Consider the following 13,694-nt stretch of genomic DNA (forward strand, 5'->3'; position numbering starts at 1 on the left):
GAATCCGCTCCTTGTACTAGCCGTTTCACCAGTCGCTAGAATCACTGCTGACTTCAGGGGTTGATCTGCCCTTCCACACCTTGTGTAAACCAATTTCTCCACCTCAAATCTGACAAGATTTGAAACCCTACTTCCTGACATTGCTTTGATGAATTTACTGTAGAAATGAATAGTACCTCACTAAGTCAGTTCCCAGGAAAGATTGGAGGGTCACAATGGACACACTTAAAATTTCCAATCTCCTAGACAGAACCTCCTTAGACCGTACGTATCCACACTACCACACCAAAGCTCCACCCCACAAAAAGAACCTAGTGGCTCTGATACCAATTGTTGGGAATTTGGACCTCCCAAATTCACCCCCTAGGATCTACCCTTTGCAGGCATAACAAGAAAAATAGAGAAATAATAACAACACAAGAAATTTACGTGGAAACTCCAAAACAGGAGAAAAACCACCAAACCCAGAGAAGAAAATACACTATGTGAAAAATTATTACAATCACATAATTTCTCTCCTCACCCCAAACACACCCACAAAGCTTTCACCACTAGAAAAACTCTAACTCACACCTCTTCCCATTTTACAAAATGGACAACAGAGGAATTTAACTAGAGTCAAAAGTTACTAGCTAAGCATTTGACTGGTACACTTAAACTAAGAGGCTAAGCCTCTTATTTATAAGCCTTGAGAGCTTTCTCCTTCCCATTTCTCATCCATGTGGGACTAATCAAAGGAGCAAAAAGTCCAACATAAGTTTCAGCCCTTAAGTGATCGATCGAGATCATGGGTTCAGGTTTTTCAAGTCTTTTTGAAGGAATTAAAGAAAAAATTACTAATGTACGTGTATACATAAACGTACAACTAAGAATACTTGAATGGATACGGTAAGAACCAATTACTGGCGCTGTTTTTATTAGTTTTATTTATTGATGAAAGCACGAACTCATCAGTGGTTTCAAATGATGAAATTAAAGCACGAACTCATTATTGATGAAAGCTGTTCGGCCATTAATACAATTCAGGACTGAATACAATATGCACGAGGGCAAAGTATATATTTTCGATCGGTTTCAAATGTACAGTACTTTCACGTAAAGCTAGTTTTTTGGGGAGTCTGTGCTAGCTACTTCCATGCACACAGCAGCAGTATAGCAAAATCCTAGCTAGTATCTTCCCGGCATCTTCTAGGCGCTGTTTTTTGTTGTATGGACGAGTAGTACTGGGAAATTAATTATTATATTAATAATCAGATTCATGTATTATTTTTCATGTTATAGTAATGCTAGCTCCTGCACTGCTCGTCTATCTTTGCACGCTATATCAACTTCCCAACAGGAATTAGAAACATCTTTGCAACATCTTGATCTTTCGTTGATATATAGTAGTGATAATCATAATTAATTAAAAGTAAGCACAGTAAAATGTACGTTGGAGAGACAAAACACCCGGGTCTCCGTGCGAGGTCCTACCACAACAACATATTTGAAACATCATGATCTTGATTAATCGATGTAATGCAAATATTGTCTTAAAAGCCGAAATGAGAACCTGCTCCCATGCATGCACCCTACTTCGAATCTTTGAACAAATAGAACAAAGGAACTCCAGTACGTACCCCACATTAATTATTCATTTTTACTGTTGCTGCAATATTTGCCGATACTCCTTAATTTGGTCATGATGACCGCCCACCTCCTTTTGCATATAATTTCACAGTTTCATGCATCCTATTAAATCACGTTTCTTGATCTCATCCTAATTTATATTAGAATATATATATTCTAGCAGCTTCAACTTCATGTCTATCACTGCGTTATCCTATGCACCACCCGTTCTCTCCTCGAAGGCTCGTGGCGATCCCAAAACCTCATATATATATATATATATATTGAAGCCTCGATGCTCACAAACACCGGAAGCAACCAAATCGACTTGGACATGAATAAAAAAAGGCTCCATCGTGTATTGTCATTTTGTAATTCCATCTTCTTCCTATTTACGTACATTTATAGGGACTAGCGAAACCGGTGGAAATGTGAAAAGGATGGCTTTAATTGGAGCTTGAATCGGAGAGATCAACGCGCGCCCTGGATGGCTAAGGTTTGAATGGCATGCATGTTGGAGGGCCTCGGATCGAGAGTCCTTTTAGGAGCCCAACGGCTGTTCCAAAAGACTGATGGCTAAACCCTTAAGCCCATATATAAGATCGTCCATGTTTTCCTTGATCATCATCGAATCGTCGAAGCCTTCTTGCGAGAACGTCGATCCGCCTGATCGTACAGCGTTGGGAGTTCGGAGAATTTGAATCCCATGCAGATCTAGATTCAAAACGATTTGTAATACGAAGGCAAAACGACATGTAGCTATGGCACACAATCGAGCCCACTCCAAACCAATTTATTAATTGTATGCCCAAGACATGAATGAATAATTATATATAATTTATAAGTTCAAAGTGAAATTAGTAATAAGTGAAATATTATATTTATTCTAGATTTTATCATCACCCATACTTACACTAGCTGATGTGGTACGTACCTTAGTTAGGTCCTTAATTTTAAGTATAAATCAGTCACTAGCAATTGACTGTGAATGATAAAAATAAAATAAAAATAGCATTGCTAGTACTAAAAATATAACCTACAAAATCATGTTATCTTTTTGCTCAAATCGTGTCTAGAATATTCATAAATCATTTAAATGATCAGAGATGAACTCAAGTCATGTATGCATGCACGCAAGTGATTTACAAGTATATACATAACACGATAAAACGTACATCTAATTAGTTGATGTATCAAGATGTGGATCATCATGCGTTTTTATTAGTTGTTTTTGAAAATATTGTCAAATTGCTAACTACATATATAATTAACATGCATGCAGGGATATTAATGTTAACGAAAGAGAATGCATGATCAAACCAATGGCTAATTTAGATTTAATATTACCGAAGCTGTAGTACTACACAAACAAATTAAAGCTTTTAACTAATTAAGGGCTAGCTTGGTGTAGATATGATCATATGATATCATGTTGCTTGCTAATTTAGGCTTGATGATTTCCAAAACTAACGTTGACCGGCCAGAAGCTAGCTAGCTAGATATGGGGCACACGCAACACGTTGGTTTTGAAACATGAGAACAGAACGAAACCAAATTTATTATGCAATGAAAACATCATCCAGCTCACGTCGGCCAACCTATAATATAATTAAGTTTCCAAACCTTAATTCTCAGCCACATATGCATGTTTGCCAACCTAATTCAGTTAAAGCCCCATGCTTTCTGAATTTCCATTTACCTGCCAGCTTGACTTTGTTTTGGTGATGATCACTAGCGAGCTTTATATATATATAGCTATAATATTCATACTTTTAATCGATAGTGGAAAATAATTATAGCAATTTGTGCTGACCCAGACTTTTGCATTTTTAGGTGAGGTTTGGATATATAGTGAGTTGAGATAAGATGAATTGAGATGAAAGTTAAATAAAATATTATTACAATATTATTATTATTTTGATATTTGAAAAAGTTGAATTGTTTATTTTATTTTGTTTAAAAATTAAAAAAAAAAATTGTTATGATTAGATAAGATGAGATGAAATGAGTTGAAATAAACTCTAAATTCAAACGGGACCTCTTCATGAACACAATCTTGAACCCCTTGACGTCCCTTTGTGTCGCGTTGGCCCATCTTTGCTGTGCTTGAATAGCAGTATCGAAAGCTCAGCATGTCCGGCAGTAAGTATTCACTGAGATTTTATTGTATTATTCGGTGGATCATACTTTAAAAACTGCAATGATCACCTCATTGTCTATCCAATACCAATTTATTTTTCTCATACAATCTACAACGAACATATCAAAAAGTTTAAAAAAAAAAACACCAATTCAATTTGTAAAATCGTTGGTTCACTTGAAGTATGTTTAGATCAAGAGAAATGTTTTAATAAAGTGAATTGAGATAAAAGTTGAAAGTTAAATAAAATATTTTTAAATATTATTATTATTTTAAAAATTAAAAATTATTTATTATATTTTATATAAATTTTTAAATAAATTATAATGATTAGATAGTTGCTTATACAAAACGATACTTTCTACCAAAAATGATCACGGATTCACCTGAAGTGGTATTTAGAAAAAATGGATCTTTTTTGAGAGCCCAATCAGATTAGTTAAAGCTAAAGCGCCACTGGTCGAACGACCCTCCTTCGATGATCTTGTACTTAGGGCCCATTTTCAGAGCTCCAGGAAAGTGCTGCTCTGTCTCGGCCGTACCGACAGTCGAAATGGAAGCTAAAACCACCCATATATCACCGTCACAGTGCAGCTCAAGGAAGAGTGAAATTAGAGCTAGCGCGGTGAGAGTACTGAAAGGAATTAAAGTTGTATTATCAGAAGTTGGCATTTACAAGATGAATCAATAGATGGGTGATTTGAAGATCAGGGGCTGGACTAGCTAGGAAGGAGTCAGAACAGCGAGAAAGAGTAGTAGTGCAAAACAGCCAACTTGACATCTTTTAGATTGGTTAGGTAAATAATCGAAAACATGTCGTGGACTTTGCTTCACGCTATGAAGGAATATCCAAGGAGCTCGGTGTCTGCATGAGTTGGCCGGTGACGCTGGTAGGAAATTCTTCTTTCAGCCATAATTTAAGGGGTCAGCCTAAAATGCAGCTATAATCATTTTCCGCTATCTTTCCATGAAAGTATGAATGTTGACCAAAACAAAGGTCTTTTAACGAATCGTAGAATTAGTATGAAACAGTACTCCACTCCCCTCTTAGAGCCGTAGTAATCGACTTATCAAAATTTGATTAAGAAATTCACTTTTACAAATTTAGTTAACTACTTTTCAACAACATTAAATAACAAGCTCTCCAAATTTATCACTATTCTATTAAAATATTGATTTTGACATTTTCCTTTATTCTAATTTTAATTGTAATTTGAATATTTATTCGTTATTAAAAAATTACACATAATTTTCTAACATTCATATTATTTCAACGGATAAAGTTTTCTAATTTTTTTTTTTTTTACAAGAGTCATTTTTTCGACTGATATACTTTTTAATGGCTATATTTCTCACTCCGTAAGGCTTGTGGTTGGGTGCTTGCTAGTAGATTTTCACATCTTTTTGGTCTTCACCTTATCCTAGGTAAGCTTCAGCTAAAACAAGTCACACGCTGCATGCTATTACCAGTCTAGTGGCACGAGGGGAAAATATATGAATGCTAGATCTCAGTACAGTATGTGTGCACACCCAACGGGAATTATTTATGTCATAATAATATTTGACCAACAACTTGGGCTGGCCAGATTTGGTCAATGAAAATTATCAAAGTTAAAATCATTGTAATTTTGTTGAGTCAATTGCAATGAATTTTTATACAACTTAGTTAAACTTTGGCCAAAATATAACTTTGTTGAGTCTACTATTACTAGTACTCTAAATGGCAAGCATTTTTGCCATTTTACGGTCTCTTTCCTTCCATTTTGTTCCCAACAGCTGGTCATTCTAGCCAAAATGGCACTAAGAGCATTAGTAGTGGTCTCAACAAATTTTAACGAAAATTTAGCTAGAAAATTCACTTTTATAAATTTTATTTTTTTGCTAAATTTTAACTAGTCACTTTTTACAACACCACATAATAGGCTCTCAAAATATATCACTATTCTATTAAAATATTGATTTTAATATTTTCATTTTTTTAAAATTTTAATTGTAATTTTTAATATTTATGTAATTGTAACAAACACTACGTTTGACAGAGTTTATAATTTTATCATACAGTTGGTAGGCTTTCTTGCATTGAGATTAAATCTTCATTCAGAAATCATTTATGAACACGAAGAACTCTCCTATCAACGAAAGTAGCATTTTTGTGCTTTCACTGAAAGACTGGGAAGAAAAAACAAACAAAAGAATTACTAGACCAGCTTCAAAGACATCTCAGCAAGTCTGAAGGGCAAAAGACATTTGATCAACGAGCAGTTTAACAAAACCCAATGGAATATACTTTCTTGGAATCAATACTCCGTGGATCTATAAATGATGGAAACATAACTCAGTGGAATAAAAATTGTGAAAGTGCAAAATGAGCTTTGTCTTTCTCTTCTTGCGCGGGTGTTTGTGGTATTTTTACAATTTTCTTCTTGCGCGGGAGAGTAGCTAGCAAACAACAATAAGTGAATTTTTTAATCTCAAAATAATATTTAGCCAGCCCAAATAATCTTTGGTTGTATTTACTGTTCATTTATTGAGTCTTGTATTAGTTGTACATCTTAGTTATTTTTTGGCTAAAATTTAACTTTATTGAGACCACTATCACTGATGTATTAGCTCCCGTATAAAGATATACTTAACCAATGGCGTTTATAATCTGAGAGAAGTACGTACTTCCCTATATAGATAGGACTAGTACTAGACTCTCTTTCTCTCAAATCACTCGGAGAAACTGATCTATCGCAAATCACGGGACGGAAGCGAGGCTCACTCAAGTTAAGCCACATGCGTCGTCGTACCCTTTCCACATTAGAACTAGCCATTAGAATAAAGTTTTTTTAAGTGTTTTTTGTTTTTACGAAGGAATTAAGAAGAACGATATATCTATTATCACTCTTCAACAACTTCATATAAATTCAAGCCATATCGTTCGTTGCGCACTTGCATGCACTCCCTTACAAGTTGAGCATAAATTTCATGCGTAATGTAAACTTGGAAATGTAGCATGTTGATGATGTTGACATGGATTTCATAAAAACAAAACAGCCGACACACACACACACACGTACGTTGAGATGACGCAAAAGCTAGCATTTATTTGCATACTAACTTTTACGTACACATTGCATGCATGTTGATTCACGTCCGTCTCATAATTAACTTAAACATTAATGTATCTAACATATATGCCACGTGCATGATGCACCTTTGCATCCTTTTTTTCTAAACTAGCCTGTATTATACAAATACAGTTCATTTATTGGACTAATTAAACAGTATTCAATTTATGTCCTTCCAGGTGCAAAAGACTAATTTCTTTGATCACAACCTTTTTCTAAAAGTACATTAATATGACATTGAGGACATTCTTAAAAGCAAATATTGTAACTCAGAGTTTATTTGATGAGGATACAAATATATAGAAAGGCTAGCTAGCACACAGAAATACTTCGACCGGTACTTTCCCCGTCGTTATATATATATATATATATATCAACGAGACCGATCGGGCGTCACAGTAAATTTCATCTGTCCATTCGTACAATGGTCTTTCTCTCCGCAAGCAAAGTAGTAAGTCTGACGTCGGCACTCGGCCTCCAACACAAACTGGAACCCCTCGCCGCCTCCTTGTGTCACGTTGCCCACCATCGTCGCTCTTTTTAAATTACAAGTTCGGAAGCTAAACATGTCCGGTAGCAAGTACACACTGTGCTGATCAGAATTTGCGGTGACATTCGGTGGATCATACTTAAAAACTGCACTCACCACATTATCATCCAACACCAAATTATTTTTCTCATTGATCAGTCTAAAAGGAACATATTAAAATGTTTAATAAAATACAAATTAAATTTGGAAACTTCAATAATATATCACACTCACATACATGAAGATTATAACAAGAAGTATTACTGTCGGCGTGGTTGTAAGATGAGTAAACAATCCAACTTGTAAAAATTTTGCTTCGAGGTCTTGTTTGGATTTAAAACTCAACTCATTTCATTTTATTTTATCTAATTATTACAACTTTTTCAAAATTTTAAATAATATAATAAACAATTCAACTTTTTTCGAATCTTAAAATAAAATAATATTCTAATAATATTTTATTTAATTTTCAAATTTCATTTAAATTCATCTCTTTTCAACTCACTATTCAAACATTTCCTAATGAAAAAACATAGCTCTTCTAAAAGCGCTAGCATGCATGCATGATATCTGAATTTTTCCTCATCTTCGTATAATATTAATAATCAGGGATGGTACAATATTTCATTTGTTGCGTAGGCCTTACATGCAAGCAAAAGAAATTAAAATTTTCTTGGACGGGCAATATTCATATTCTTTAGATATTGGAATATAATATTTGCCCTTATATTATATATAATAATTACCTCCAAAACCAGATGATGATCAGTACTGCATCTCATGGAGACGAAAAAACTAAAAATGACAGACTCACCTAAAGTGTCATTTACGTAAAATTGACCATTTTTTAGAGCCCAATCAGTGTAGTTAAGGTTGGTGCGCCACCGCTCAGTCTCGCCTCCTACGACGATCCTCTTTGGCCCCTCTGCGAGAAGTTCGGGAAATTGCTGCCCTTTCTCAGCCGCACCAAAAGCCGAAAAGGAAACAGACAAAATGGTAGTAGCTACCATAAGGACGAAACCATGTGCAAAACTAAAACCACCCATATATATATATATATCTCCCAATCAAGGATCGAAGAGTGAGATTATTAGAGCTAGCTAGCGCGAGAGTACCGAAGGAATTAAAGTTGAATAGTTATCAGAAGTAAGTTGGCAATTACAGCATGATCATCAATATATGGGTATTTGAAGAGGGGCAGGGCTAGATATAGGAAGCTAGGGACAGAACAGCTAGCGAGAATTAAAGGGTAGTAGTGCATAACATGCAGTCAAGCACTTGACTTTCTTTTAGTTAGGTAAAAAATCGAATACATGTCGTGAATTGTGAAGCAAGCACTCAGAGTACTGGATCTATCAAGAAATATCCGAGGAGCTGCGTGTCTGTAATGGGTTTGGTCCCTTATTTGGTGATGCCGGCATGACAGGAAATTCTAATTATTCTTTCAACCATTAGGGAGTCCGCCACAAATGCTTTAATCATTTTCCGTTATCTTTCCGTAAGTATGAAAGTTGACCAAAATATATAGAGGCCTTTTTAAGTGATCTCATGAGATAAAAAATTATTAACTACTTTTTAAGTCCTAATTAATTGAAAAAGAAATAATCACATAAAACAAGATGAAATGAACATATCAGCTCCATTAACTGCATGCTTTAACAAGGTGATCTCAACTCATCTTATCTCATATAATTATTACAAAATTTTTAAATTAATTTCTATATAAAATATGATAAATAATTTAACTTTTTCAAATTTTAAAATAAAAATAATATTCTAATAATATTTTATTTAATTTTCAACTTTCATCTCAACTCATCTCATCTCATTATCCCAATCTTAATACCTTAGTGTCTCTTTCCATTTCATTTTCGCCTACAGGCCATTGTCGGCAAGAAGTTTTAATTAACCCCCAAGAATTTCTGTCGAACTTTAGAATTAATGAAAATATCAGTAGAAGAAAAAAGTACACACTACAAGAAAAACGACATTTTGCGACTAATTTATTGTAACGAAAAGACTATTAGCAACCAATTGATATTCTTCGACGGCCTTCACACGATTAGGTTCATCATATGATCACTCCCACGCCCTTTTTCCAAAATTGGCGTGTGAGATACAACATTAATTAATAAATGTATAGCTTTCAAAATCTACTTATCAAACTCGAATATCTGACCCGTTTGATTTTTTTCTAAAAGTCTTTTTACTTTCCTTTGATATTAGAGTTGATATACCCTCATTAATTGTGCACATACAGCCTCTCGATCATCTTCACCACAATCTTGATCTTTTTTATTACCTGATCACTTGATCTTTCTTTACCCATTCCGTACTGGGAAGAATTGCAGATCTTCGAATCAGATCAATTATTTGATTTCATTTTTAGTTTTTATTACATTCTTTAACATATGCAATAAAGGATATAATTAACAGCTAAGGGAAAGCCTGGTGATCTAGCTTGGGTTAAAATTCCATATATATATATAGGAAAATTCTTCTTGTCATCCTCACACTTCACACACCACACTTATTTTAATTTGTTTTTCATTTTTTCTATAATAAATATGTAGTGTGTGGATGATAAATAGAATAATTCAATTAGTTTAATAAGAATAAAATGAAATAAAAAATAAAAAAAATAAAAAATAATATTTTAATATATAAAGTGTGTGGTGTGAGATAATGTGTAGCATTCTTCATCTATATATATATTATAAATTTTCCTTGATGTACGTATTATTTTTTGACGAGTATTGTTCGTTCGTTCAGACAGTCGGCTACACTGGGATCCGGAATTATTGAGCCTAAGTGTATGATGCGGCTCGATCGGGTACCGACCCGCCTATTAATAGAGAAGGATCCAGATTTCTGAAATTATTTGGAACTCTTGAGTATCCAGGTTGACCAAATATTTTTGCAAAAACACCCTCTTTTTATTTTTTTATTTTATTATTATTATTATTATTATTATTTTTTACATTTGGATACCGGGGTTGTAACACAATTTTAATGAGTTGTGAGGTCCTTGTATTCGAGATGTGCTCCCTATGTGTATGTTCGAATAAACTATATATCTTGTTTTAATTAGCGTGGCTATATTTTAAATTAAAAAATGAAAAAAGAATCATATATGTTTAATTGTTGAGATTTATATCACTGATCCATACCGTTGATATTATTAATATATGATCTGTACCCAAAAAATAATGATAATGATACGCCATAACGTGGGTGAGAGCCAATTTTATATACGTTGCCTTCACTCTTCTATTAATGTACGGAATGTGTGCACGTGATACGTACCTTTTCTTTATATTTACTTTTATATTTTCTACAAAATTTAGAACCATCGGTATGTTTTATATTCAAGTAATGTTGATCATGTTTATCCATATACAAAAACGTCGATAAATATATAATCAAGCCAAATGTATACAACTCTCCAATTGCAAAAGGTTTACAGTAGAGAACATGAGCTAGCCATGCCTGGAATATGGAAGAATACTCCATACCACCCGGTACATTTATTTGAATGTATATATATATATATATATATATACCAAGTCACACTGGTACGTACGTACATTTATTCGCTCTGATCATATCAATTATTCAGAACTTAATTAAAACTCATTATTTGATACAAACACAAACTTTTAAAATAGAGATGATGATCAGTAGGTCAGTATTGCTGTATAATATATGTTTCCATGGCAACTCTCTCTCTCTCTCTCTCTCTCTCTCTCTCTCTCTCTCTCTCTCTCTCTCTATATATATATATATATATATATCAATTTATTTATACCATGCAGCGGAGCATTGGCATCACAAAGAACTTCATCTGTCCAAGATTGCAATGAATGCCATCGTGCTCACCGCAAGCAAAGTAGTAAGGCTTCCACTCTTGCAGCACGTACTCAAACCCCTTCCCACCTCCTTGTGTCACATTCCCCAACAACTTCGCTCGGCTTAAATCGCAGTTCAAGAAGCTCCAAAGGTCTGGTAGTAAGTATACACTATGACGTGAATCATACTTGAAAACTGCAACCACACCATATATATATTAATATTGTTATCATATAAAAGATTATATTTGTCGTGTAGCCTGGAAATTTGGCAAAATATATAAGAATCGTAGTCCTAAGATAACGGGAAATCATACATGCCAATGAAACCAGATGATGCATTCAGAAAGACGATAAATAGAACAAGGAATAATATTACTATCATTTGTCAACTCACCTAAAGTATCATTAATGAAGAAGGGGCCATTTTTGAGAGCCCAATCTGTGTAGGTAAAGTTGAAGCGCCACTGCTCAGACCCTCCTACGATGATTTTCTTGGGACCTTGATCTTCACATTTTGGCTGATGGAAGCGGTGATCATGACCTCTGAAAGGCCAATGAGGGCCACCTCTGTTGGCAGTACTAACTACCAACATGGAAGCAGTCGCAATGATCAGGACGAGAACCTGTGCAAAAGTGAAACCACCCATATCTTCTGTCAAAGTGCAACTTTTTAAGGAAGAGTAGTGAATATAGAGGGTGATACCGAAGGATATGATAGATTATATAATGAGATGTTGGTGTATTTATTATTTACAGGGTGAGTTAATGGGTATTTATACAAGGCCGGAGAGGAAGGGAGAAAACAGTGAGATCAAAAGGTGGTGCGAAGAAACGCCAAATTGACCAATTTCTAGAGTGGGTTCGTAAAGAATTGAAGATACAATGCGAACCACCTTCATTAAATTCAGTTTTCCACGAGTACGTTTAGTCTTCCACTTACCATTTGGACTGTCTTTTCTCTTGCTTCTTTTTCCTCCGATCCTGTATGCGACATACCGGCCAAAAGGCATCAATGGTAAAAAAAAATTAATAAACCTAGCTAAGTACCGTTCGAGTACTTATGCTATTCGAAATCATCATTTTCACCGCATACCATTCACATATAATTATGATTTAATTTATAATATTCAAATTTAAAAATTTATCTTCTAAATAAATTAAATTATGCCATCGTAAATGCATGTGTATGGTGAACTTTAAATAGAATTATTCTTAAATCACATAAATTTTGCGTCATTTATTTTATATTTTTATTGTCCTTTATTTTTTATCATTTACAATCGATGAAGTCACTTCCGTTCACCCTCTGATCGTATCCTCGCTATATTGTTCATGACCAACCGCGTCAACACAATGCTACATGTGGGAGAACTCAAAAATTTTGAAAGGAAATATCCAAGCAGCTGCATATCAGCAATGGGTTGGTGCCCGTGCAATTGGGAAAGTCGCGTTTCAACTAAAAATGAAAAAGTCTGGGTCAGCACAAATTGCTATAATTATTTTCAATTATCCATCAAAAGTATGAATATTATAGCTATATCTAGCTAGTGATCATCACCAAAACAAAGTCAAGATGGCCGGCAAATGGATCGAAATTCAAAAAGCATGGGGCTTTAACTGAATTAGGTTGACAAACATGCATGGCTGAGAATTAAGGTTTAGAAACTTAATTATATTATAGGTTGGCCGACGTGAGGATGATGTTTTCATTGCATAATAAATTTGGTTTCGTTTTGTTCTCATGTTTCAGAACCAACGTGTTGCCCCATATCTAGCTAGCTTTTGGGTCAACGTTAGTTTTGGAGATCATCAGGCCACCTAAAGCAATTAAGCAACATATCATATGATCATATCTACACCAAGCTAGCCCTTAATTAGTTAAAAGCTTTAATTTGTTTGTGTAGTACTACAGCTTCGGTAATATTAAATCTAAATTGGCCATTGGTTTGATCATGCATTCTCTTTCATGATTTACATTAATATCCCTGCATGCATGTAATTAATTATATATGTAGTTAGTAATTTGACAATATTTTCAAAAGCAATTAATAAAAACGGATGATGATCCACATCTTGATACATCAACTAATTAAGTGTACGTTTTATCGTGTTATATATATACTTGTAAATCACTTGCGTGCTTACATAACTTGAGTTCATCTCTGATCATTTAAATGATTTATAAATATTCTAGACACGATTTGAGCAAAAAGATAACATGATTTCGTAGGTTATATTTTTAGTACTAGCAATGCTATTTTTATTTTATTTTTATCCTTCACAGTCAATTGCTAGTGACTGATTTATACTTAAGATTAAGGACCTAATTAAGGTACGTACCACAACAGCTAGTATAAGTATGGGTGACGATAAAATCTAGAATAAATATAATATTTCACTTATTACGTACTAATTTGAAATTTCACAGCTTTGAGCGTATAAATTATAATTAT

At 34.1% G+C, this 13,694-nt stretch overlaps 2 protein-coding genes and 1 non-coding gene across 3 annotated transcripts; all 3 read right to left on the minus strand.

Annotated features, from left to right (window-relative positions):
- Positions 1 to 5,929: 5,929 nt before the first annotated feature.
- LOC122312137 lies at positions 5,930 to 6,037 on the minus strand. The gene has a single exon (XR_006243048.1). It is a non-coding gene; the product is annotated as a small nucleolar RNA snoR77 (small nucleolar RNA).
- Positions 6,038 to 7,107: 1,070 nt separating this feature from the next.
- Positions 7,108 to 8,521, minus strand: LOC122309330. The gene is made up of 2 exons (XM_043122787.1): positions 8,205 to 8,521; positions 7,108 to 7,497 (listed from the first exon to the last, which is right to left on the minus strand). Exons 1-2 carry the CDS (start codon positions 8,434 to 8,436, stop codon positions 7,235 to 7,237), a joined length of 495 nt encoding a protein of 164 aa, XP_042978721.1. The 5' UTR covers positions 8,437 to 8,521; the 3' UTR covers positions 7,108 to 7,234.
- A 2,566-nt stretch (positions 8,522 to 11,087) lies between these two features.
- LOC122311829 lies at positions 11,088 to 12,057 on the minus strand. Its single transcript, XM_043126544.1, has 2 exons — positions 11,636 to 12,057; positions 11,088 to 11,434 (listed from the first exon to the last, which is right to left on the minus strand). The coding sequence occupies exons 1-2, from the start codon at positions 11,886 to 11,888 to the stop codon at positions 11,193 to 11,195; spliced, it is 495 nt and encodes a 164-aa protein (XP_042982478.1). The 5' UTR covers positions 11,889 to 12,057; the 3' UTR covers positions 11,088 to 11,192.
- Positions 12,058 to 13,694: the final 1,637 nt, after the last annotated feature.

The sequence above is a fragment of the Carya illinoinensis genome, chromosome 5 (assembly GCF_018687715.1).
Source record: "Carya illinoinensis cultivar Pawnee chromosome 5, C.illinoinensisPawnee_v1, whole genome shotgun sequence".
Lineage (NCBI taxonomy): Eukaryota > Viridiplantae > Streptophyta > Magnoliopsida > Fagales > Juglandaceae > Carya > Carya illinoinensis.